This window comes from Barbus barbus (assembly GCF_936440315.1).
Source record: "Barbus barbus genome assembly, chromosome: 25".
Lineage (NCBI taxonomy): Eukaryota > Metazoa > Chordata > Actinopteri > Cypriniformes > Cyprinidae > Barbus > Barbus barbus.
Genome location: NC_136753.1, coordinates 17,982,970 through 18,008,273, shown reverse-complemented (window position 1 = coordinate 18,008,273; position 25,304 = coordinate 17,982,970). Strand labels below are relative to the sequence as shown.

At 35.3% G+C, this 25,304-nt stretch overlaps 2 protein-coding genes across 3 annotated transcripts; one reads left to right on the top strand and one right to left on the bottom strand.

Moving 5' to 3' along the window:
* Positions 1 to 1,101: 1,101 nt before the first annotated feature.
* On the top strand, positions 1,102 to 11,801 carry LOC306844796 (tetraspanin-1-like; the record flags this gene model as incomplete). Its single annotated transcript, XM_079377171.1, has 7 exons — positions 1,102 to 1,158; positions 5,399 to 5,605; positions 5,715 to 5,789; positions 9,705 to 9,803; positions 10,146 to 10,292; positions 11,348 to 11,431; positions 11,742 to 11,801. 7 exons carry the CDS (start codon positions 1,102 to 1,104, stop codon positions 11,799 to 11,801), a joined length of 729 nt encoding a protein of 242 aa, XP_079233297.1.
* A 1,519-nt stretch (positions 11,802 to 13,320) lies between these two features.
* Positions 13,321 to 23,426, bottom strand: LOC306844808 (protein O-linked-mannose beta-1,2-N-acetylglucosaminyltransferase 1-like). Of its 2 annotated transcripts, none has more exons than XM_079377186.1 (22): positions 23,309 to 23,426; positions 22,800 to 22,996; positions 22,323 to 22,425; positions 22,029 to 22,144; positions 21,870 to 21,935; positions 21,635 to 21,748; positions 21,429 to 21,546; positions 20,962 to 21,060; positions 20,739 to 20,866; positions 19,589 to 19,659; positions 18,848 to 18,923; positions 18,645 to 18,728; positions 18,467 to 18,508; positions 18,308 to 18,366; positions 17,681 to 17,753; positions 17,347 to 17,475; positions 16,170 to 16,295; positions 15,854 to 15,918; positions 15,724 to 15,768; positions 15,484 to 15,619; positions 15,046 to 15,155; positions 13,321 to 14,784 (listed from the first exon to the last, which is right to left on the bottom strand). In XM_079377186.1, the coding sequence occupies exons 2-22, from the start codon at positions 22,917 to 22,919 to the stop codon at positions 14,703 to 14,705; spliced, it is 1,962 nt and encodes a 653-aa protein (XP_079233312.1). In that variant the 5' UTR covers positions 22,920 to 22,996; positions 23,309 to 23,426; the 3' UTR covers positions 13,321 to 14,702. The 2 variants fall into 2 exon arrangements, with proteins under 2 accessions (XP_079233312.1, XP_079233311.1); XM_079377185.1 differs by having other exon boundaries at positions 15,484 to 15,640; positions 23,309 to 23,420.
* Between the last annotated feature and the right edge of the window lie 1,878 nt (positions 23,427 to 25,304).

Below are 25,304 nucleotides of genomic sequence, written 5' to 3'. Positions count from 1 at the left end.
TGAGAGAAGGTACATGAAAGAAGGATAAAGGTAGAGAGAGTTGTGAAAGATGTGTGCAGGGCAAATGTGTGAATAATAAAAAAGAATAATCATTTGACAATATAATAACAATACTAGTAATAATTATAGTAATATATGATTTATTATTGTTACTATTATTGTTTATTTTATTTTATTTTATCAAAAATAAAAGGTTGTTCCAGCACTCTGGTTTAAGAAATCTGTAGGACACAACATGATCTTCAAAAACCTTTGCTGTGGGGATTTGATATCTCTTTGTTTTGTTTTTCTATGGATAAAACTGGACAAAGAAAGACATTTCCTTCCACTAAGGGACCATCAATCATCTCCAAGTATCTAAGATACCATAATGGTGAACCAGTGAAGCTATGAAAGCTTAGAGCCTTTGTACTGCAATACTGCCCTCTACTGCCAGGAATATATGCTGCAGTACAAAAGAACAAAGAAAACCACACAGAAAAGGACACAAAGGAAAGTAAGGAATATGTACAACAGGGTCATCCTTAAAGACAGCATTGACCATATTTTCTGTCCTCCTTGACCCACCTTCTCTGTATATACTCTTTTAAACAATTTCTGAATTCAGAAACATCTATTCAATTATGCATTCTATTTTTGAATTGGTATCATAAGTACATTTCAAATCATTGCCATTCATAAGCAAGTAAATTGCCCAGTATGTGTGAGGGAGATTTTGTACCATATACAATTAGTATGAAAACCACAGTGCAAACCACTAGTCATATGACACACAAACCACATTAAAGCTACTCTAACCAGCTATTTTATATCCAAACCACACCCATCTCACCTGTGCACACCTCTTCCCAGTTTCTTTCCCTCTCATTCTCTCACTTTCCCCTCTCTGTCTATTCCTCACTCAACTGTGTTTTCATCTATTACTACACTTTGGATCAAACCAGGTGAGTTGCTTTTAAAGAAGTAAAAACAAAATTTGATTTGAATGGATTTAAGTGGAAAGGCATCAACGTACTGTATTGGGAAGTGTGTGTATTTAATGCAAATTAAAATATCAAATGCAGCTCTGATTTATGTGTATTGCTTCATTACAGATTAAAAATGGGCTGCTTCACATTTGTCAAAGTTGTGATGGTTGTTTTCAACTTGCTTATCTGTGTAAGTAAGCTTTTTTCCTCATTAAATGTATACATTTGAGTGCAGGGAGAGGGGTGTTTAGAAGAATAATTGCATTTCTTTATTTATTGACTGAGACTTTTATGTGGGGTGTCAAGAATGAAATAGATTCAGCCTGCCTTTGAATGAGCAACAAATAATTTATCCTCTCCTCTTTATAATGAACGCACACAGTACACACATAAATTGAACTAATGCAAACCGATAACACAAATCCATTAGAAAATGCTTCATTGCTCCATGGTGAAGTCTTGATAATCGCAGTCAAATTGTGAATGTAAGTCAGTCACACTTGCTCACATGCAACAATTTTCATCTCATTATTGTTCACAGCCACTTTGTTTGTTTGAGTGCTAAAGCCTGCAAGTGCCTGAAATGATGGGTATGCTGGGTTGCTTGGTGGGACAGGAGATTTTTAAGGCTGTAGATACAGGAACAAAGGAAAGCGTACATAAAAGTGTACAATATTTCATTTAAAGCATTGCTAGAGCAGTATACTATTAATTTCTATTTGGTGAACGGTTTCTATTTATTTGAACTACAACTGACTTATCAGTCTTAATACCTGTCAAGGTTGGTAGAGGACAAAACTGGCATTACATAGGTTATACCGAATACAAGGTCAAGGTTTTCAAGATTTCATTAAAAGCAAAAAATGAGAAATTTATGACCAAGTGCTTTTTGTTCTTTTTAGTCAAAATCTCAGCATAAATCAATCAGGCTGTCATTCAGTCTTAAGCCTGACATAATGATTCGAGCGCAATGGTGGGTGAACAAAAGATAAACTAATTTGATTTACGTCTTCTTCAAATATTAGAAACTTGCTTTGTTTAACTACAGTGTATGTCTGATTATGGAGCATATTTAAACCAAGGACGATAACTATTATGTTAATAGACTAAAGGTTGCAATGCACTGCACAACACTTACCCAGATTTTGCACTGATTTACAGTGTCAACACTGGCTATTGAAAATCAGAGCCATTCTAGAGATTTGAGTTGACACAATTTCACAGAATTTCAGGTAGTATATGATGGGCACAGGCTCCATTTTTTTTAGCTTCTGGCTATGACTCCATCATAGCCAGAAGCTTGAGGATATCAAGCATGTTTAATATTTTGAGCCTATTTTAGAACACGTTTTGACTTCATTTGTCATTCTTCTCCTCCTTTCTTGTGTTAAGAACAACCTGAAAGTCTAGTAGTGTGTGATCCTCAGTTATTTAGTGTATGATCCCCAAATTTTCCTCCATAATATTTTACAAAGTCAGGAAGTGTACAGTGTACCTAATGTTCAGATTTTAAAATCACACAGTGTATTCCAGTCTTAATTTAAAATCAGAATCACCATACTTTAAAGACTGAGAATTTGATGTGACGATATAACTGCAGTGGTATATTATCTTTATAGTTATAGTTCTTGGTGTGAATGGGCCTTTATTGTCAAAACGTGACAAATGCAGGTGTTCAAGTATTAATGGTGAATGTTAGTAACAGTATATGTCTTGTATATGTCTTTTTTTTGCAGTAAATACATTTGGCTATGATATCAATAGCAATGCATAAACTAACCAAGTGCAAATACCTCCCTAAATATTACACAAATAAGTTTCAATGTAACTGGATTGGATTCCTATTGTAGGGTTAAATATTTGTGTGTCAGCCAAGACTGTGAGCCAAGAAGCTCCAACAAAGCAACAGATCCCATTGAGCTGAAAAACTCCCATCTTTGTGAATAGTAAATTGAGGCTGCACATTTATGTGTTCATTATATTTTACACATTTATGCTTACATTTAGCAAGACAGCCCTCAACATGCTTTTTTTTTTTTTTTTTTTTTAAGATCCCTCTGCAGAGCGGTCTTCATAATTCCCTGTGTAATACCATGGAAATCCAAATTATTTCCCTCCCCTCTCCAAGTCTAATCAGGTTCATTCCACTTCCATACAGTGTGCCTTAGTTTACCCTTACACATAATCTGATTTCCATGTAATCGCTCAAGAAGCATCTTTTTTTGGCACACCATTTCCAACATAATGCCATGCATGGTGGCATTTCATCAAAGCATTATTTGCTTTAAAAAAGCAGTAATAATTATGACAGGAAGGGAGGAATTTTTGAAGAAAAGAAGTTGAAGGTACAGTAATATGCCCGTCACATTCTATTTGCTTAGAGACGTGTCCATTATCAAAAGCTGACAGTTAAACTGCTAAAACATTCAGACAATTCCCGAAGCTCCGTGAGCGCAAATGATAAAATGAAAAATTATTCTCACGTGGAAAAAATAAGCGTTGACGAGATGGAATACTGGGCATTTCATGTTCAGCTGTCAGCCAGCTGAGCTGGATGTGAGTCGCCCTGACAGGCGTGATTGTGTCTGACAGAACATATTAGGGCTCAGAGATGGTGGTTATGGCACCAACTGTGAATTAACATGCTGAAACCAACCCATTCATTGACCCAAACCACCACCAAATGTGTTCTGGGGCTTAGACCTTTTGATATCCGACTGGATACATATTCTGCTTGGAGACATCGCATGAAACAGGCAGAGCCTTTGAATAAACCTCTTCTACATCCCACAGTTAAATAAACCAACCGTGGTGTTACACTTGGATCTTGATACATCAGAAGACACATAATGACTACAACATTGTGTGTCCATCATTACCCCAGGAAACCCATACCATGGTTATGTGTCAGAACTATTATCAGCGAAGAGTCCTGGAAGAGACATAAATGAGCAGTCGAGCACCTAATCCTGCAGGCTTGTGGCCATTAAGGGCACCCTTTAGTTTTCTATTGAGCCATTGCCATTGTTGAATGACCTACCTCTATGGAAGAACACACATAACTCAGGTACACTCTGGCAATAATGGGAAATCCATGCAGGGCCTCTTATCGTACAGTGTAATGGTGAGAATAAAAGGTCATGGGAAAACTGATACATGCCTGTGGTCATAATGCTTTTATATGAACTGGAGTTTATAGCAAAGTAACCTGAGTATGAGGTATGATGATGTTTCATGAACTAAAATATGAGTACTAATCTGTGTTTAGCACTATGTCACACAGTATCAGGCTACAGATTGTTTTGGGAGATACAAAAGACTATAACTTACAGGAGCTGGTCACATAACTGACCTTGATACAGTTGATATGCAAACATTTCTCCTAAGACATGTTCTTAATTCATTTACTGAGAGGATTTTGAATACTACAGGATTACTGTGATTGACAACAACAAGAATTCACTAACCCAAGAACATTTACTAGGCTATATGTCCTTTTCAGAGACTCTCTCGTCTTGTTGTTGTTTCATTCAAACACATCGGACGCCATCTTTGTGTGCGTTCGGGGGTTGACAGTGACACTGAAACGTTGTACTAAAGTTGTAGTCACATTTACCATTGTTTGTCGAATGTTTGAGCAAAACATAGTGATTTTCATACTACGTGTAATTTGCACAATCGGGAATTTTAGATTTCTAATTTAGTCACGTGATTTGCCGCGTGGACCATCAGAAAGCTTGGTTAAAAGAGTCATCACTGTGAGATGTCATATTACTGCACATTAAAGAAATAATAAAAAAGGAAAAGAAATAAAAATAGTAAAAGTATAAAGTATGGCTAAAATTACAACATATTGTAATCATTTGAATGGCTCCTTTTTTTAAGTCATAAAATAGACTGACCTCATTACATAAGTAGGCTATTAATGCGCCACTGAGTTGGTGTTTCGTTTGGCAACCTGCTAAACTGAGGAACTACATTGCTTGGTGGAAGGATAATTTGTTGAAATTATAAAATTTTTGTTGCTGTTTGTTGAATTTCTGAAACCTTGCCAGCTATTGCCAAAAGCATTCTGCATGTGGCTAACAACTCACCTAAGCTGTTCTGTTGCTGTATATCATGGCTTTTTGGGGCTTGCTGCTTTATTTTGTGCAGTTAGATTGAGGCAGATACCTTTTTGTCATGTTACAACATAGACAGTGGTGTGTAATGGTTTGCAGCAGAGAAGCATCAAGCATAACAATAATTGGGGGAACTTTGGCCATGTCTGATTATTGGGGAGGGGGACAGCTCTGATGAAAGGGTGACTGCATTATCCTATTTTTATCTACGCATTAGCATATCACTACTAAAATATTACACTATTACATGTAGTATTAAAAAGCAATGGCATATTTGTGAAAGTAAAAAGTGGAAAATGTTTTTGACAGCTGGCGGGCATGTGTTTGGCGGCTGCAGGGATATGGGTGACAGTGGACGGAGATTCCTTTCTGAAAGTTTTGCCACCCTTTACTGATGATTTTGAGAGTCATGTCAATGTAGGAATCTTCTGCATCACTATTGGAGCAGTTATGACTCTGCTTGGACTGCTGGGGTGCTGTGGAGCTCAGAAAGAGAGCAAATGCCTTCTTATAATGGTAAATCTCATTCATCTTCTTACCTAATATCAAGTGCAATATGAATAATGTTTGTGCATTCAAGTTTTGTTAATATGTTCACTCTCTTCGTCTTTCTCTGTGCTATCAGTTCTTCTCCATCATCCTGGTCATTTGCATTGCTGAGACAGCAGCTTCAGTAGTAGCCCTGGTCTATTCCTCATACGTGAGTCTCGCTCTAAACCACTGACCTCTCTGCCAATCCTCCCCATCCCCCCACACAGTCTTTGTCTCTCTTTTCATTTTAGCTGCATGTAAATTCCCATCATACTCTGGCCATCATTAAATTAGGGGGTTTGAAATGGCTCCAGGACATTCAGCCACTTAATAACTCCCAGATTGCCTCAGGCGCTATGCCAGCACTCTCACTTTGAGCAATTTATCGCACTACAATATTGACGTTTAGGCATTTTATATGCAAAACAGACAATTTACATACAGAGCTTCACCCATTTAGTGAAATGTATAATAATTACAACAACTTTCAATGAGTTATGGAGGGTATGTTAAGAGAATAATGCCATTTAATTAAAAACACAAAGGCCTTTTAGGGGAAATTAAAAAATTGAATTCCATTTAACAGACAGCAATCTCATTTAATGCATTTGATTAGATAATCCTATATTAGAAAATTAAGAATGTATATATGTAACCCTGGATCACAAAACCAGTCATAAGGGTACATTTTGAGAAAATGAGTTTAATACACAATCTGAAAGCTGAATAAATAAGCTTTCCATTGATGTATAGTTTGTTATGATAGGACAATATTTGGCCGAGATACAACTATTTGAAAATCTGGAATCTGAGGGTGCAAAAAAATCTAAATATTGAGAAAATCCCCTTTAAAGTTGTCCAAATGAAGTTCTTAGCAATGCATATTACTAATCAAAAAATTAAGTTTTGATATATTTACAGTAGGAAATTTACTAAACATCTTCATGGAACATGATCTTTACTTAATGTCCTAATGATTTTTGGCATAAAAGAAAAATCAATAATTTTGACCCATACAATGTATTGTTGGCTATTGCTACAAACATACCCCAGCGACTTAAGACATATATATATATATATATATATATATATATATATATATATATATATATATATATATATATATATATATATATATATATATATATATATATTTGTGACCCACAATTAATCATTTGGCAGCATATATATATATATATATATATATATATATATATACACACACACACACACACACACACACACACGCTGGTTTTTGTGGTTTATGGGGACTCTCCATAGGCGTAATGGTTTTTATACTGAACAAACTGTGTGTGCTATTGCCCTACACCAACCCTACACCTAAACTTAGCCCTCACAGGAGACTTTGTGCATTTTTAGATTTTCAAAAAAACACCATTTAGTATGTTTTTTAAGCCTTTTGAATTACGGGGACATAGGCAGTGTCCTCATAAACCACCTTCATATTGTAATACCTCTGTCATACCCATGTCATTATACAAATTTGTGTCCTCATAAACCACATAAACATGCACACACACACACACACACACGCACACACACAGTACCATAAACAAGTGGGATCTAAAATAATTTAAAAAATATAGTCAAGCCATAAAGTAATTTGTAAAAATAATTAATTTTTACAAATTACTTTAATCAATTAATTTAAAAGATGTAAGTAATATTAAATAAAATAATCATGCATTATTTAAACTTAATATTTATTAATTTCTTACTGTTTAATATCCCTAATTATTTGAGCAAATTTATGTTAACCATGTAAATTCTAGGTCAGATATTTTTCCATTGTATCACAAGAAGCTCTTTAGAACATTTTGCTGGATAACATATTATCAGATTTTACACAATTAACTATGCCATGCAAAATATTGAGAAATTGTGAGTGTAGTTCAGTTTCACTCATTGTTTTGCTATCATTTGTAATGAAGTATAGAGCCAAAATAGAAGCTCATACCTCTGAACCTCACTGTCTATTTGTGGTGTTAGGTAATTGTGGTTCTACTCCACTGATATTTAAAATGGTCTTCTAGGTATTTATGCAAGCGTAGAATCAGTTTGTTCACGAAACATCGTTTATATAGCTATCTGAATGAAACGTAGTTCTTCATCAACAAGCCAGAGCGGTTAATGCTACTGGGGAGTCACCAGAAAGGAAAAGTGCAGGACGTTCCTGTGAATTATAGCTTGACTAAATCGTTCAGAGGAACATTAAGCATGCAAATACCCATTTAATGTGCTGTTTGTCACCATCACACTTTTATCCATTCATTTATTTATTATCCTGACAGAAGAAATAGGTGTTTTTTATAATTCATGTGCAAGTCTATGAGCAGCTGCCCTGTTGTAGTTTTGATAAGAAATAGGCTTCACAAAGTCATAACAATCACACAGTATGAATTTGAATAGCATTACATGCTTACGTTAATATGTAAAATTGTTACAGAATAAGCCAAATCGTTGTGGAGATTGCGTTTTTAATGTTCAATTGGTAACAGCTGTTTACTGTGTGATCCAAAATGTAATCATTCCCATTTCAAGAACATTTCGATTCCATTGTGTTGATGTGGTGTCGTTTAGCAATAACATTTTCACTCTTTAAATTAAAGATAGTTATTATGATAAGTAAAAGCACATCGAATTTACATTCCTATGCTGTATTACTTTCAGTTGATATTTGTAAATGCCATTCTGTGTCGTACACACTGGTCTCAGATCAGCAATTACAGTGCTTTGTCCTGTCTAGATTATGAGGGAATTCCTCCAGACATTGATGGATTAGCTTGCACGTAATAACTCTACTGATCTGTGTAGCTTCCACTGCTTCATAGGTGGGAGGGGGAGCACTTTTAATTGTGTTTTGTCTGCACATCCCTACAGGCATGCTGTGCTGAAGACCACTCTTGCTGACCCCACCTTTCCCAGCAAACACACACACACTTGTGCACACACATGTAACACTTAGCAACAGAGTCCTTGCGTGCCTAAAACTCATCTGCGTTTATTAATCAAATTCCAAATAATAAGCAAGAAAGTAAGAAAAGAGAGAGAAAGATATGGAAAATGCAAGCATGCAACATAAAGGAGATTTGAATTTACAAAGCATATGCGGCCACAGTGCATTCACATAAACTATTTGTTCCATACGTCATGCATTCAGTTCTAAACATACTAAATAATAGGCATGCTGCATGTGTAATTATGTAACAGCGCTCTTTATGCATATATGCATCAAAGAGCAATGCAAACAGAATTTAAAAAATAATAATAATTGCTCTTTGGTAATATAGCACGTGTGTGACTTGCTGACTTGCCCTTAACTTCATTTCAGACAATATATCCGTGATATTTTACTATTTGAGCTTCGATAATCATTCATTTTAAAATACAAAAACCTAAAAATTACTTTAGTTTTGTTAAACATACCAGAGTTTGATTCGTAAATAAAAGCTGAATGGCAGCCTTCTTCTTAGTTTACTGATTTATCTAACGAGAGAGATGTAATATTTAAAAAATGTGGTATGACATAAAATTAAATAAATAAATAAATAAATACATTTTAAAAATGGTAACACTTATTTGGTAACACTAGTAGTTACCAATGGTATAGTTACCAATAGTTAAAATGGTATATTTATTTCAAAATTTAGAAGTTTTGTTCATTGTTAGTTTATAACTAATTTAGTGCTAACAAATAGAACCTTAAACCTTGTAAAGTGTTAACAATTTTATTTTTATAAAATCATGTAAATGCAACTTTGACAGCCCTAATATTCATGCAATTAGAATATATTTCAATTAAATGACAAATTAATTCAAATCTTTGATAATAAATATCAGTAAATGAGGAAATAACCTTACGATTATATCTAGTAAGAATTGCATTGCAGAGAAATGGCTGTACTGCTTAGCCTGGTTCATTTGGCCATGATAAATGTAATTGCTAGCGGCCTTGTGGAGATACAATGAAAGTAGTTTGCTTTAAAAAGATGTTTATCTGCTAGTTTCCATTCCTTTCTGAAATTCATGTGTACCTGTTTATCTTTATCTGTGATTTTTAAAGACTGAGATCATTCTAAAAACGTGGGCCACACCTGGACTGAAGGAACTGTATGGAAAAGATAAAATCCTCACGGATCTGTGGAACTCAACCATGACAACAGTAAGCCATGGTCAACCGAATACATGCATACATGAGTATTGATCTGTGCCTCAGGCTTTTCAGTACAGGTCAAACCAAATTAATCCATCATGTCAAATTTCCTGGCCAAACGTACCTTTAAAATCAGTATAAGGGTGGTTGACAGTAAATGTGAAAATTAACTTACTAAACAGACTGCCAAGAGTTTGACAGGCTAATGAAAACCCTTCAAGAGCTCTACAGATCAATACTCATATGCACTGCATATCATGGGAACATATGTAGATATGCTAGCTCTACAAAGCAATATTTGTGAAAAATACTACATGCAACTGACTGTTCTTGCTTTTCATTGGGTAATAGTTGCAGTGCTGTGGCTTCAGTAACTACACAGACTTCTCTGAATCCTATTACTTTGAGAAGAACGGGGCCCTTTACCCTCCTACCTGTTGTGCAGGTCTGGAGATCTTCCCCTGTGACGACGACAATGCAGATTTCAGTAATGTGGTGGTGAGAAACATACAGAACTTTCACACTTCTATCAAATAATTCCACTGCAAAAGCAAGCAAGAGTTTGGACATGTTTAAAGTTGCTACTAGATGTAGTAGCTAGCAGGTTTTTGGCAAATAATTACATTCTAAGTTTTAACTGGTTTGTGAAATGTCACATCACATTTGCTACTTGGTAACACATGCTTTTCTCCATGTAAAAAGCAAACATATTCATATTTATGATAATTCTGATAGCAGCACAACTTCTGGGCACAATTCTTTTTAAGGAAATTACATGAGCCATAAATGGCATATGATTAATGCTGCATTCAAATGCACCTGGGAATATTGTGCCTCCATGTCATGCATTCAAATCAGAGAAATAAAACCGAAGTATCCAGATAACTACGTTTAAATTCGAAATAATGAAAAGGACTGAAATATGAACCATGTAAATTAAATTTAAAATGAAGAATTTTGCAATACCGCCAAACTCAGTTATGTCATTTACGTTTATCTTTAGGGATGGGGTTAGGGGTGGACCTACATGCTTACTTTTTTCACATCTTACAAATTCATACAAAATCGGCGCCTCATAAAATTGTGTTTTCTTGTGAGATCAGTTTGGTGTTTCTACATTGTTTCAAACTGGCTAAAATTCTAGTTTCCTGCTCGTAATTCCTGTGCTCGGAACTCGCAATTACAATATTTAAGACGCCACTTTAAGGGCACATAAGTGCTGAATTTGTGTACTAGCATACTACTCTTACCACTTCTGTTATAGAAATATATGGTAGAAATAGTAAGAGTAGTATACTAGTATGCAGTCCAAATTCAACCAAAACACGAAAATTATGTCTTGACAGCTCTGATTGGCTAAAGGCACCATAACCAACTCAGTGTTACTAGGCCAATGGTACATCATCTAATTAATATTCATGAGCCATGCTGATAAGGTACATAAATATGACCCCCCACCACCACTATATCAGATCACTCCTACACCCTGTGTATTACAGAGATGTGGTTATATGATTTGGGCCCTTTCATCTGATATTGGTTTCTCTTCCCAGGGCTGTTATAAACAAATTGTTAAGATCATCCAGGAGAATGTCAACATTGTGGGAGGAATAGCTGCTGGAGTCACTGCCATTGAGGTAAACACAACACATCCATCATTCTGTTCCAATAACAAATGCATTGGAAGAAGTGTACTGGGTTTATGCAGACAGTTGAGCAACTCTCAGGATTTGACTGTTGCCTTTATCATGATTGGTTAAGGCTAGTTTGGTATACCGAACAATTCACCATTTTGCATATCCAGCACAAGCTGTAGCAACGGTTATTATTGTCTTCATTGCTTCCAAATGCATTTAAATGTACTTATGCCTATGAGACATTTCAGTCATATGATACAGACTAATTATTTGCCATCACCTATAAATGACAATGTGTTTTGTCTTCTAGGTGGCAGCGATGGGGTTGTCTATGTACCTCTATTGCTACCTGGACAAAAAAGCCACCTGAAAGTCTCATTTTACTAGTTTATTATATGCATCTTTTCTTTATGCTACAGGATTAGTTACTTTAACTGTAGATAATACAGTAGATATTAAGCCATTATTTATTGTAGGATTACAGTTGTATCATGTTAACAAGGTGAAGTGGATGATGAAATTGTTGGTTATTTGATTTTTTAAAATTGGAAGTTACATAAACAATCATTTTCTTCTGTTTGTAATATAATGCAATTCACAAAATAAAAATGTTGCTGTATCCCTTCTACATGAGAAAATAATTTAACCAGAGATCAGGTTCATTTGCATAGAGAAGCAATAATTGTTTTGCACTGAAACGCTTCATGTCACACAAGCTGTTCTTATACATGAAAAATTAGTTTAGGGAGAGATAGGAAAGTGTTTGTGGAGAATGTGTTATAAATAATGCATTTTTTTTTTTTCACCACACAAAACGGTCCCTAACCCACTGAAGATATATTTAAGTAGGAGACTGACTAAGGATGTTAATTTGTTCTGTTGGTACAGTTGATACTAAATAAAATGTAACATGAAATGAGTCAGTCTAGTTCCTCTAAAAAAAAAAAAAAAAATGCCTTGTAATGATAGGCAAACAAGCAAAGTATGACCTTCTACCCCACTGATTCCAGTAGTGTAAATCATAATGAACAATAATAAAGTTTTAAATGACATTTACACACAATGTAGGATATATATAGTTTTTGACTTTCACACAAAGATTCACACACACACACTACATCTAATTTTACAAAAACTAGCTGACAGTCTGCATGATACCGCAACTACAACATCACCACACAGGAGAATGATTTATGCAAGGGGATCAGCCACACTAAATTTGCATTGATTTTAATAGTCACACTATTTCCTTTGTGGCTGCTTCAATTTTCCACAGAACTTGCCTGCTGTTCTGACTGCTTATAGAACAGGAAATAATCTAAATAATTTTATACTACTCCATTGAAAAATATAGAATCTCCCAACAATGCATAGTACAATTCTAAGTATAACCACTCAACATACACACCGAGAACACATTGCTTACATGTTTGGAAAGTAGGAAGGAGACTTAAATCAAAACATTACTGATGCATCGAATTTCTTTAAAAAAAAAAAAAAAATTGAAATTATATTTCTCTCCCCTCCTCTGCCTTCCAATAACTTGTTTTTATTGGTGAACATACAGCTCTTAAAGCGTATGGAATTGCAAATAAATCTTGGTAAATTAAACATATGTTTACTCCCAGTTTCTGTCCTACTTACTGGTAAATATACTGAATACAGGTTAGCTTAGGACCTTAAAAGTTGAACCACTGCTTTAAAGCTGTTTTATGGAAACATTACATCTATAATTATTAGATATAATTCCAATTGAATTCTAAATAAATTCCTTTATTTGTTAAAAAAAAAGACTGTACTGTGCATACTGAAAATACTAATAAACAACCTATATAACTGTCTCATTGTAAGCATATAATACAAGAAAAAGACAACCATGGAAATTAAAGCAGAGGGAAAACAAAGAAAACAATTTTATTTTATATAAGAAAACCAATCATTTTTAACTACTTAGATGTACAAAACTGTTGAAGAATCCAGTTAACATATCAGACAATCTCTGCAAACCTGAGTACAAAAAAAATATGCGGAGATGAGAAACATTTCTATTATGGTATTGCACATGTTCCATATACTATGAAAACGTTTAGCGGCACCACAGATAAAACTTCTGTAGTAATTTCAGTACCGATCACTGAAACCCACAACAATCTACCCTGAAATCTCCTCCATGAAATGATTTGGACATTATTGCATGAGAAATAAATTTTTCACCAGTATCTTCACATACAGTAACTCACGTTAACACAGGGCAGATCTACGATGCAGCTGAGATTGCATTGATTTCAAGTGTTAATCCTCCGCTCTACTCTTATAAGGCTCTTTAGTGGCTGTGTGAACACATAGATCTCACCTAAGCAGCATCACCTGGCGTTCTCTGGGAAAGAAGATTCTTAAAGCTGTTGCTGGAGGGCCATCATAGCACAACATTAAAAATAAAGAAAAGAAAATCAATAAATCACGTCATATGTTTAAAACTAATTTTTCGACTGTGCAGTCAAATATAGGCCATTATATGTAGTTAAGGTTTACTGCTTGTGCCAATAAAAATACAAAAAATTATGATAATATTTTGTTCTAAAAATATGTCTGTACATAGTGTCATTTGTAAACAAATTTAAGTCTTTTGATTCTTAATGCATTTTTTCTTGTGTAAAAGTGAATCCATTAAGTAAAAATAAACCTAGTTATCTTAATATTGACAAAATAAATAGACAAGTTAAAATGCATGTGCAGGATGGCCCAAAGCACTCAGTAGTGTTAAAAAAAGTATCTTATGTCTGCCATATCCCTTTTTCGCAGCGTCCTGGTTTGACGTTATCTGCTGTCACAATTCAGTAACTCAAACCAGCACTGGCTTTTATTATAGTACCAGTAATACTTTAAAACATCTATCAGTTCTTTTCTAATGTCAAACCTGCCAGCATAAACACACATGAAATTGACATGACCTCAGGAAAAAATTGACATGACCTGCCAGCATAAACACATCATGACCTCAGGAAAAGCTTTCACTGTAAAATACATACCAACAAAACGAGGAGGTCACGTCACACACCATTTTTAGAAAATCCACACATATCGTTCTAGTTTAAAAAGCCTGCAGTTCCTAGAGGCTACCAGCACAGGATGGTTCAGTCAGGTTCATCCTATAGTTCATCCCCTTTGTCTTGCAACGGCCTGAAGAGTAAGACAAGGCCCATTATCAGCCTGACATAGGCCTTGTCTGTTAGTGGTTAGGAAAGGCCCTTTGGGTGGGATTAGGACTGTTCTAAATCTGTTCCACAGGAGGTCCCTCCTCTTTAGGTGCTGGCTCCAAGTGAATAGGAGTGACGTTATTGGGCTTCTTAACACTGGGGGGGGAATAACACATAAAAAAAAAAGATTTTATTGATATATATACACATATACATATATACATATATATGAGATTATAGATGTATATATGAGATATATACGAGATTATAGACAAAAAAAATAATACCTTACAAACAACAGATAAGATCAAAAATAAAAAGTCATAATAGGCCTCAAACTAAATCTGAGAATCTATGATCATGTTTGTGGCATACAACTGTACTCTGACTAACCTGAACAACGTAATATATACTCACGAGTATGGCGAGATTGGAACAGCCACTACTAGTACATGGTTCTTCTTTCTGAAGAGCCTCCAGAGTCCTTTGTGATAACCTCGTACATCCAGGTCCCATACGTGCAGGCACTGTGAGCAGTAAACAAGATAAGGGATAAACTAATACTACAGTTTTAATATCCTCACCTCAGATTTTCTTTCTATACATTTCCTCTCTCAGTGTTTATAAGCCATTTATCTACCCTTGCAGGCTCTTCAAACAATAGCCAGACATTTGCACCTTAGTTCACATAAAAACAGGCAATAAAACTCACCACTTTGCTAAGATTCATTGTAACCCATTGTAACAAAACATGCAGGGTAAAACCTGCTCTGAAATGCAGTCATTTTTTATTTGAGATACCCAACTGAAATCTCGTGTAGATTCAAACTGCGGATCTTCAAATATTCAACATACCTTCGCCAGTTCTGTCCAGGTGTTTGTATCGGTCTCTTGCTCCATTTTAATGAACATTACAAAGGTCTTTCCCTCTGTGTCTGGGATAAATGAGTCCTCACATGGGTTTTTACTGTGGTCCAGAACCTCAGCCTCACTGCAGACACACAAATGAATACTGCAGTTGTTGTAATAATAACAAAATTATTTTAAGGCGTTATATTAACTATGCAATTGAGTATGATTTTCAAATACAATTACCGTAGTAGGTTTTGGATTTCAATCTCATATGCATCTTTCTTCAAGCTGTAAGCATAGAAAGTATATCAAAGACATCTGAAAAATTATACAAATTAGGCTAATATGAAGGCTATAATGGAACTATACATACCTATCTACATTTTTCATCTGAACATTCGGAATTGTGTTGAACTTGTGCTTTTTAAAGTAAACTTCCTATAGAGAAACATGCACAAAATTTGGTATAAAATATAAATTTAAAATGAGGAAATGTTAGAAAAAGACAAACGCCACATCACTGAATTCATAGTGTCCCAGATTCAGTTTGCCATGGGAAAATATACTAAATTACATACTAAGTATAAATATCCTAAGTAATAGTTCATATAAGAATACAGATAAACCACAGACGTTAACATAACGTAAATATAGATGTAATAAGACGTAAATATAACTGTCTCACTTACATGGAAGTAACCATTCATGTTTAAGCCAATGATGCCAAAGTGATAAGAGCGAGAGACATCAGGAATGAGACACTCTCTCCCCTTCCTCTGTTCCGGCATCCGCATCCACATGTCCCAATCCCATAGCTAAGGGATAGCAACAGTATGAATGGATGAAAAAGTGCAATGTGCCCATTGCATATTAGATCATGTGACTCATTAGACGGTTTTAAATCAATGTTGAAAACACACCTTTACTCTGTGGCATACAGTTACCCCTAGCTGTTGGGACATTGTTCAGTGATGGATATTGTTGTGCATTGTGTCCGTTTGATAAATTTTTAGATATGTAAAGCACTTTGGTCAACTGGTGTTGTTTTTAAATGTGCTGTATAAATAAATGTTGATTGACTGATTGATGAAAAAGGGGGAAGACGGGTTTAATATAGGTAACTGATACACTACCATTCAAAAGTTTGGGGTCAGTAAGGTTTCTTTGGAAGCATTTAAAAAGTGACAATTATAATCTTAGAACAGATTTTGATTTCAAATGCAGGTTTTTTTTGGACAAAAAGTATAGATTCCACAGTACAACTGTCTTCAACATTGATAATAAGAAGAAATGTTTCTTGAGCACCAAATCAGCATATTAGAATGATTTCTGAAGGATCATGTGATACTAACGCTATCACCACAAGAATAAATGACATTTTAAAATATATTAAAATAGAAAATATATTTTACATTTTAATATTATTGCACAATATTACTTTTCTTTCTTTTTTATTTGACTATTTATACCATTTAATGTTTTTTTTTTTTTATTGCTAATTTTTTACCTTTACTTTTTTTATCTAGTAGTTTCAAAATTAAGGCATTATATGCACTTATTTAAATATTATTTCTGGTACTTACTATATACACTACACACACTCTTGAAATTCAACAGACCGACTCTTCAAAGGTTAGCAATGTTATTCAAATGAGAGAACAAAATACTAAAATCCATAGTGAGAACAGCACTTCCCAATGGAGAGAGGAGGATTAATCACTGAGAAGCTTTCGTGCAAGCAAATGGAGCGGAAAATTGTGCCAAATTAGCCATTGCTTTTGAGAGATTTTGCATGTTAGCTGTAAATACATAAACTTCAACTATTTAGACAAATTATAGGCTAAATGCAGGAATTAGCTGCCTCACCTTCTCAGGAGTTGGCCATTTGGGCTCTAATTCATCCTTGTAAAGGATTTTTTTAAGCACCCAGCCAAGGCCAGGCATACTTTCCACTCTGTACAACAGAGACGGGTCCTCTGCTGTGTGTTCATAGCCCTGCAAAACAGCACAGCAGCAAGGTCAAGTACACTGCTTGAAGGCCTTTAAAGACTTTTACAGTAATTTAATCTGAGGGTACAATAGCCATTGTTTAGCAGAAGACAAATATACCAGAAGAGCATTTGGCAGCATTTACCCCCAAGACAAAAACAAAAATAGCATATTTTCCAAGTAAAAAAAACTTTTTTTCTCCGTCACTCACTTGGTCATTCCAGGCAGAGATACAGTACAGACTGTCATCCTCAAGCAACAAATGGATGGTCTGACTGAGAAAGCTAAGAGACAAATATTGGAGAAGAAATAAATCACACATTTAAAAGACTTTTACAGACAATGACTCAAATGTTGTAACTCAATCCTTTCTATTAAGATCAGTTGAGCCCATTAATTCTGCACTCACGTTTCTAATCTAGCCTGTTACAAATAATATGGGAGTCTGCTACCACCTAGTGGACATGTGTAATTCAGTAAAAATTAATTATAATAAAATTACTAATTTACACAGTTAATATTAGATTTTATATATATTGATATAAACTAATATCACTTATACTCTCTATTCTAATTCTATTCTTTAAAAAAAAAAACTTGCCCCTTTCTTGCCCCTTGCATTTTATTCATTTACTAACGGCTTGTTTTCTTACTTACGTACTGCGTTAGGCTGACTGAGCCTTGTTATAGCACTTGTATATCATTGCCTTTTTTGTTGGTTTGGATTGCTTCCATCGTCCTCATTTGTAAGTTGCTTTGGATAAAATTGTCTGCTAAATTATTAAATGTAAATATAATTTAATATAGTGATATTTACATTACATTATAACATCCATACCTGAAAAAATCTATGGAAATATCCAGGTCTTCCTCCAAGACAATGGCAAAATCTGCATCCTAAAACATTTTTTTTTTCCAAAGTCAAACACTTGCAAACTGTTTTACAATGTAACTGTATATAAAAGGTGTGAGGCAGGTGATTTCATAATTTACTCACTGGATGCAGATTGAAGGTTGCAGTCAAACTGGCTTTGTAGTGCTGAGACAAAACGAACATCAATGTATTAGTGCCATCTTATGGTCATTCACAAACAGGCTTTGACCACAGCAAACATCTACCACTGGCCATTTCATGTTAATTATTCATTTTCAAACAAAAGTTACAAACATATCACCTGTGACACTCTAGCATTCTTAATACTGATAGGCGTATGCTGAACTCCTTTAAGACCGAAGAGATCCACCACATCCATGGGTTCCTAACCAGAAAGCTTTTTGTTAATTTTGTAAATATGTATAAATTCTCTCACAAAAGCTGAGGAAAAAAATATATATATTTAAGAGGAGAGAAAAAAAAAATTGAAAAAGGAGACAATACCTCATAGTAGCCATCGATAAAAACAGTGATCATCTGTGGATTGACACCATGGGAGGAAAGAAGAGAGCGCAGCATTCTAGAGAAACAAACATGGCTTCAGTCAGGTATTCAAGGTATGCTTTTTTTTTAATATATAGGATTTCTAGGTTTCTCCACTGAAGCCAAAAAATTGTATGTGAAATGTGCGTCTTCACCGTCACTTCTGGTCAATTTAATATATCCTTGATGAATAAAAGTACTTATTTCCTACAAACAATTCTTGGTTGGCTTCAAAATGTATGAAACAAAAATGTAAAAACATATGAGCCACAGATTTAATTAATCCATTCATTGCAGATATATAAAGTCGTGACGTATTGTCAAGTATGGTGACCCATACTCGAAATTGGTGCTCTGCGTTTAACCCATCCAAGTGCACACACACAGCAGTGAGTAGTGAACAAATGCACACACACACACACACACACACACCCGGAGCAGTGGGCAGCCATGCTGCGGCGCCCGGGGAGCAGTTGGGGGTTCGGTGTCTTGCTCAAGGGCACCTCAGTCGTGGTATTGAGGGTGGAGAGAGCGCTGTACATTCACTCCCCCCACCTACAATCCCTGCCGGCCGGGGACTCGAACCCGCAACCTTTCGATTACGAGTCCGACTCTCTAACCATTAGGCCACGACTTCCCCATATGATGTGGTTTGATAGTGTGGTAAGGTACAAAAAAAAAAAAGAAAGAAAGTTTACCAACCTATAGAGATAGTTTGGTCTATTTCCAGCTATAACTGCTACTGGCACGTTGTAGACATTGTTGTTAGGCAGCTAAACAGGACATGGAAAGGTTTAGTCAACAAGGATCTAACACAAACACTCTGTTCTACTGTCTAAATGCTTTTAACAATCAAGTTATCTCAGGATGAGGGGTATAACAAGCACTAACAACTGAAAGTCTTGCACTTCTGCATAAAAACAATGGTGAAAAAGAAAATTTGTAGACAAAAATATTTATAGTCTGTCCCGACATCATGCATTTTGATTGTGATGTTCCTGATACCATAAACACATATCACGGTACCAAAAAAATTACAGTAAAAAGTTTTTAAAAGTTGACTCTATAAATGCTAATATTTAGTACAGTTTGGTACAAAGTTAATGCCTTGACACATTACATTCTGTTTTTTTTTTTTTTTTAAGCACGTGATGCATTTTTCAGGATTATTAAGTTCAAAAGAAAAGCATTTCTTTGATATACTTGACCCAAATATGAAAATTCTGTCATTAATTACTCTCCCTCATGATGTTCCAATACCATAGGCCCTTCGTTCATCTTCGGAACACAAATGAAGATATTTCTGATGAAATCCCAGGGCTTTCTGACCCTCCATAGACCGCAATGCAACTACCACGTGCGTCAAAGACTGACACAGAAGAGAAGAAATTGTTGAATAAAGTTGATATTTTTGCTTTCTTTGTGCACAAAGTATTCTCGTAGCTTCATAACATTACGGATGAACCACTGATGTCACATGGACTATTTAAAAAATGTCCTTACTACCTTTCTGGGCCTTGAATGTGGTAGTGCCATTGCTGTCTATGGAGGGTCAGGAAGCTCTCGGATTTCATCAAAAATATCTCAATTTTGTGTTCCAAAGATGAACGAACGTTTTACAGGTTTGGAACAACATGAGGGTGAGTAATTAATGACCATTTTCATTTTTGGGTGAACTATCCCTTTAATGCATCCTTGCTCGATAAAAGTGTATATATGTATATATATATATATATATATATATATATATATATATATAAATAAAAAGTACAAAAATAAAATCTCACTGACTACAATTTTTTTTTAATGGTAGTATATAAAAGGTTTTTTAGTCACAGGATGTGTGTCTTACTGGGTCAGGATTAAACTCTATGGGTGCTGGATCCTTGCAACTACAAATGCTTCCATATCCTTCCACTTTACTGCAGAAGAGTTTTCTCCGGCGGTTCAGCTCAGTGTCTGCCCAATGGCATTCTGCCTCTGAAATGAGTCACATCATCAATAGACAGCGTAAATACCATCCATAACATAACTACAACAAATTAACTCTACACACATAATGGATGCAGACATACCTTCAGAAGCTGTCAGCTGGACCTCAGTCTTCAGCAGCACAGGATCACCCCATGTGGACAGAGCAGGAGACTTGGAGTGCTTCTCCCCATACACTTGACCTGAGAAAATACATAGTACATTTATATCACATTGCAGTGGAAAAAGAGGCATTTTCTATTTTAATATATTACAAAATGTAATTTATTACAGTATATTAGAATTATTTCTGAAGGATATTGTGACACTGAGGACTGGAATATTGGCTACTGAAAATTCAGCGTTGCCATCACAGGAATACAAAAAATATATATATTTTTATAATATTAAATTGTAATAATATTTCACAATATTATTGTTATTCCTGTATTGATCAAATAAATGCAGCCTTTGCGAGCATAAGTACTTCTTTCAAAATAATCTCAATTATTCCAAACTTTTGAACAATACTATAATAAATGATTAAAAAGTTCAAAAGCATTGTCTTTACCTCCCTTCTTTACAACCAGAGTCCACATATCCCTCCAGCCTAAGGTGACAGCTACCTGACTTCCCAAATCTTTCAGAAGATTCTTTGCTGCATCTTTCAAGTGGAAAGTCCCCTCATCCTGAAGAGGCCAATAAGAAGTGCACTTACACACAAAGAAAACACTAATCTAAAACCATGAATGTGGATGGGAGAGGCACTTCTTTAACCTTAATAGTGAAGATGAGGATTCTGCCACGCGTGACCATGTTGAGGAAGAGGATCATGGCTTCATCCTCATGGGGAGAATAAGTATCGAACACTCTTTTGGCCATGACATGACCCTGAAGGAAGACGATACAGCAAAATGTTACCATACAAATTTATAAATAATCTTGACAACTTAAAAAGATAGTAATGCTAAAAGATGATAGAGTTTGTCATGAGAAGTGAATGTGTTCTTACAGTTGCCTGATTTAGAACTATAACATGCACGCCTCGGCCCTGCTCCCTCATCTCATCTTCCAGAACCTGCAAAAATAAATCAAATATTATTGACAGTGTTATCTGGTCACGGTGTGGCAAATTTGTCTTATCATATTAAACAGGGCTTTAATCACTTACAGTGGTGCCATCCACTGCTACATAAACCTTAGATCGACTAGAGTACACCTCGATATCCAAAACTTTCCTCCCACTCGCTGGTCTACGCGGGGTTTCCATGTTAGGCAGGGCATCATCTGAGACAATGACAGCAAAAATACATTAGTAATTCAAAACTGACAATGTGTAAACATTAAAAAAGCACAATGATTTTAGTGTCTTTACGATTCCATTCAAACAGTAATAATATTTTAAATCTCTAACACGTAAAGGCATAATAAAACAATTTCCACAAAGGCAATTCATCGACATTACCATACTCTTGAGCTGCATCGTCCTCAATGGCAACTCTCCTTGTGTCAAGAATGAGCTTGATATTCACAATCACTGTGATCAGTAGAAACAGGACAGCACTGGCCTGCAAGCACACACACATTATCTTAATTGGGACATTCTAAAGAATTCTATTGTACTTAAATATAGCCAGTTATAAATACCTAACCCAACATTTCTGTAAAGTTACAATTAATATTAGCAGCATTACAACTCATGTGCAGGTTGAACTGAAAAATTAACACAAATTTCAAGCTGCATGCATGGTCAGTGTCACAAATTAGCTTTGATTAGTGAACTAGGCTAGAAATATTTCTTATTCATATGAATCAAGGCATTATTAAATAAATAAATACATTCATACATACGTTCACTAAAAGACACAGTACCATATGCAACTACAATCAAAACTAAAACCCCCATTGTAAATGATAATCTTATTAAGTGACATGTGCTGACCTGGCAGATTCGCCGCACTGCTCTTTTGTTGGTGAGTCTGTATTTCCAGGTGAGGTAAAGGCTGCGCTGCTGGCGGGGGATGAAGGGTTTGGCTCTCGGGTTGGGTGTCCAGGTGTCCATACCTGCAGTCCTGCCCGCTGCTTCTGATCACAACACCTGCCTGCATCCGACAACGCCTGCGATCACGTCTTCTTCATCTACACATCACAGCAGTATAACACATGTCAAATCTTCTTGCAACGTTAAAATATGATGCCGTAAAATAGGTTACTACAAATGCTTTATGAACAATTACAAAAACAACGCTAAACTGCATTTTAATTGTAGTAACATTTAATGAACGTGCACGAGCTAACTCATTATTAATAGTGACTACAACAAACAGATGGTGAGGTAGCGTGTGCTATCTGAGCACAACAGCTGAAATTCCTTCTAAAGGCAATTTCTTTTGACACTAACATTTCTGTTGACTGTATGGTTGCACAGAATAAATGCTAGTGAATGTTTACCTCAGCAGCATTTTTTTGTTGCACGGAGACGACGTCCCGACTCGCCAGAAAATATAACTGTAATTTAGTTTAGGTCGGGTCTAGTAGCGTTTGGCCATATGCAGGTAATGAATATTGTGAAGCCAGATTGCAGGATAACGCCACACGTTAGTTTTTCAAAATAAAAGCCCCTTATTTATTTATTGTATGGGTAAATAGTTCATGAAATAATTTTCCTGCCAAAAGTTAGCTACTTTCAAAAAATACTAATAATAAATATATTAAAAATAATTATGAATATAAATAAAATATTTATGAATTTCATATTCTGAAATTATGAGCATTAGCTCAAAACAGTGTCATTTGGCTGAAAATAGCCATTTAAAGAACATGTCCACCACAAAACTACAAGAAGGCCTACCAAACTTTTAGAAGTTAACATGAAACACAAGGCACTTTTGAATAAATATTTATATCAATTTAAGATGATTGAATTATTGCATCGCTTCGTAAAATGTCAAATGACAAAACTCTAAACAAAATTTGCTTAGCAAGAAAAAAGGCTGGAGGGGATTGATTTGCTCATATAGATCTGTGGTGTTGAAATTAAATAACAAAAAAAAATAATAATAATAATTTAGTGGTTCTTTGACTTTATGTAACAAAAGTGGCAATAGGCTGTGAGAGTTTGTCACAGATATCTAAGGTCAGCAGGACATTTTCTTTTCTTTCAACTCTTTAGGTAGACTATTAAACAGATTAGTATTAAACAGATAAGAATGCATTTATTTTTCCATCACATAGACATATTCCCTGGCAATTTGTGCAAAGAAGAAATGCCCAATTCTCAGCTTACAAACCATGTGTGAACAAATTTATCATATCATCTCTAGCAAGCGGAAAAGGTGGAGTAAAGACAGTCCTTTAATTGTTCTTTTGGATATTTCACTGCTATTATGTCTGTCTAGCATGTGTATTCTCTAGAAAAAGACCCAGCGCTAAAGGAAAACATGGGACTTCTGTCAGCTTCTGGTTATTTAGGTGAGTTTTTATATAAAATGATTAACATAAATCATTTGACTGTTTAAGAATCAACTCTAAAACACAATCCACTGGCCTATTTTATCAGTGTTTATCCTATGTTCAGCCTGGCTTAATTGATAAACTCCAAAATGTACTCAGAGAAAAAAATATTTAGGATTGTAACGTTGTTGCATTATATCAATTTTCAGTGCTGTTTTCCTCCCTGTTCACACATGGAGCATTTGTCAAAGATTCTCTCTCAGACGCTGCTCTAGAGGTCCAGCCTGACAGCAGACAACACTTCAGGGGGGAAAATTTCACCCTTCGCTGCTCAGTTAAAGGTATTAATTCAACAGGCTGGATACTGAGGAGGCTTCAAGGAGCTAAAACGAGATCTGGATGTTTGCAGTTAAATGGCACAGAATCTGCAGACAGGCCAGAAGAATGCCATTTCATTGACATTGACTATAAGAACAGTGGATTGTACTGGTGTGAGAGTCCTGCTGAAAACAATCATTGACAATAACGTAGATCCAAATCACACTGATTTAAAGATAATATTTTTCATTATTAACATTTGACTAACTCCACAGATGACTCAAAAGGTGAAAACACATTTACAGGTATGAAATACATACTGTATAATATCTGTTATTGAATTTGGCATTCTATGCTATAACCGTCCTTATGAACTTTGTTATCTAGGATCTTTGGTCTGGGGGTCAGGGCTTGTCAGTATCGTCTTGATTCTTCTGGTGCTTCTTCCTGTGCTCTGGCTGTTGTTTCCATGTTTCAGGTAGAGTATACAATTCATAACTATTCTACGTTTTGGCAAATTGGTGGCAAATTTGTATGATTGTACATTTTCGTTCAATCTGATTACGCCCAACTGAGGGTTAGGTTTGGGGGTGAATCTTCATGCTATTTATTTTTTTTCCTAAAAAACAAAACAATAAAAAAAACAATAAAATTGTACAAATTCATAAAAAAATCA

Coding starts and splice junctions, on each gene's coding strand:
- LOC306844808 (XM_079377185.1), bottom strand. CDS start 22,919: ATGGACACCTGGACACCCAACCCGAGAGCCAAACCCTTCATCCCCCGC. Junction 18,367..18,466: donor CAACCTTCAATCTGCATCCA/GTGAGTAAATTA, acceptor AAAATGTTTTAG/GATGCAGATTTTGCCATTGT. Junction 17,476..17,680: donor TCTCTGCCTGGAATGACCAA/GTGAGTGACGGA, acceptor GCTGTTTTGCAG/GGCTATGAACACACAGCAGA.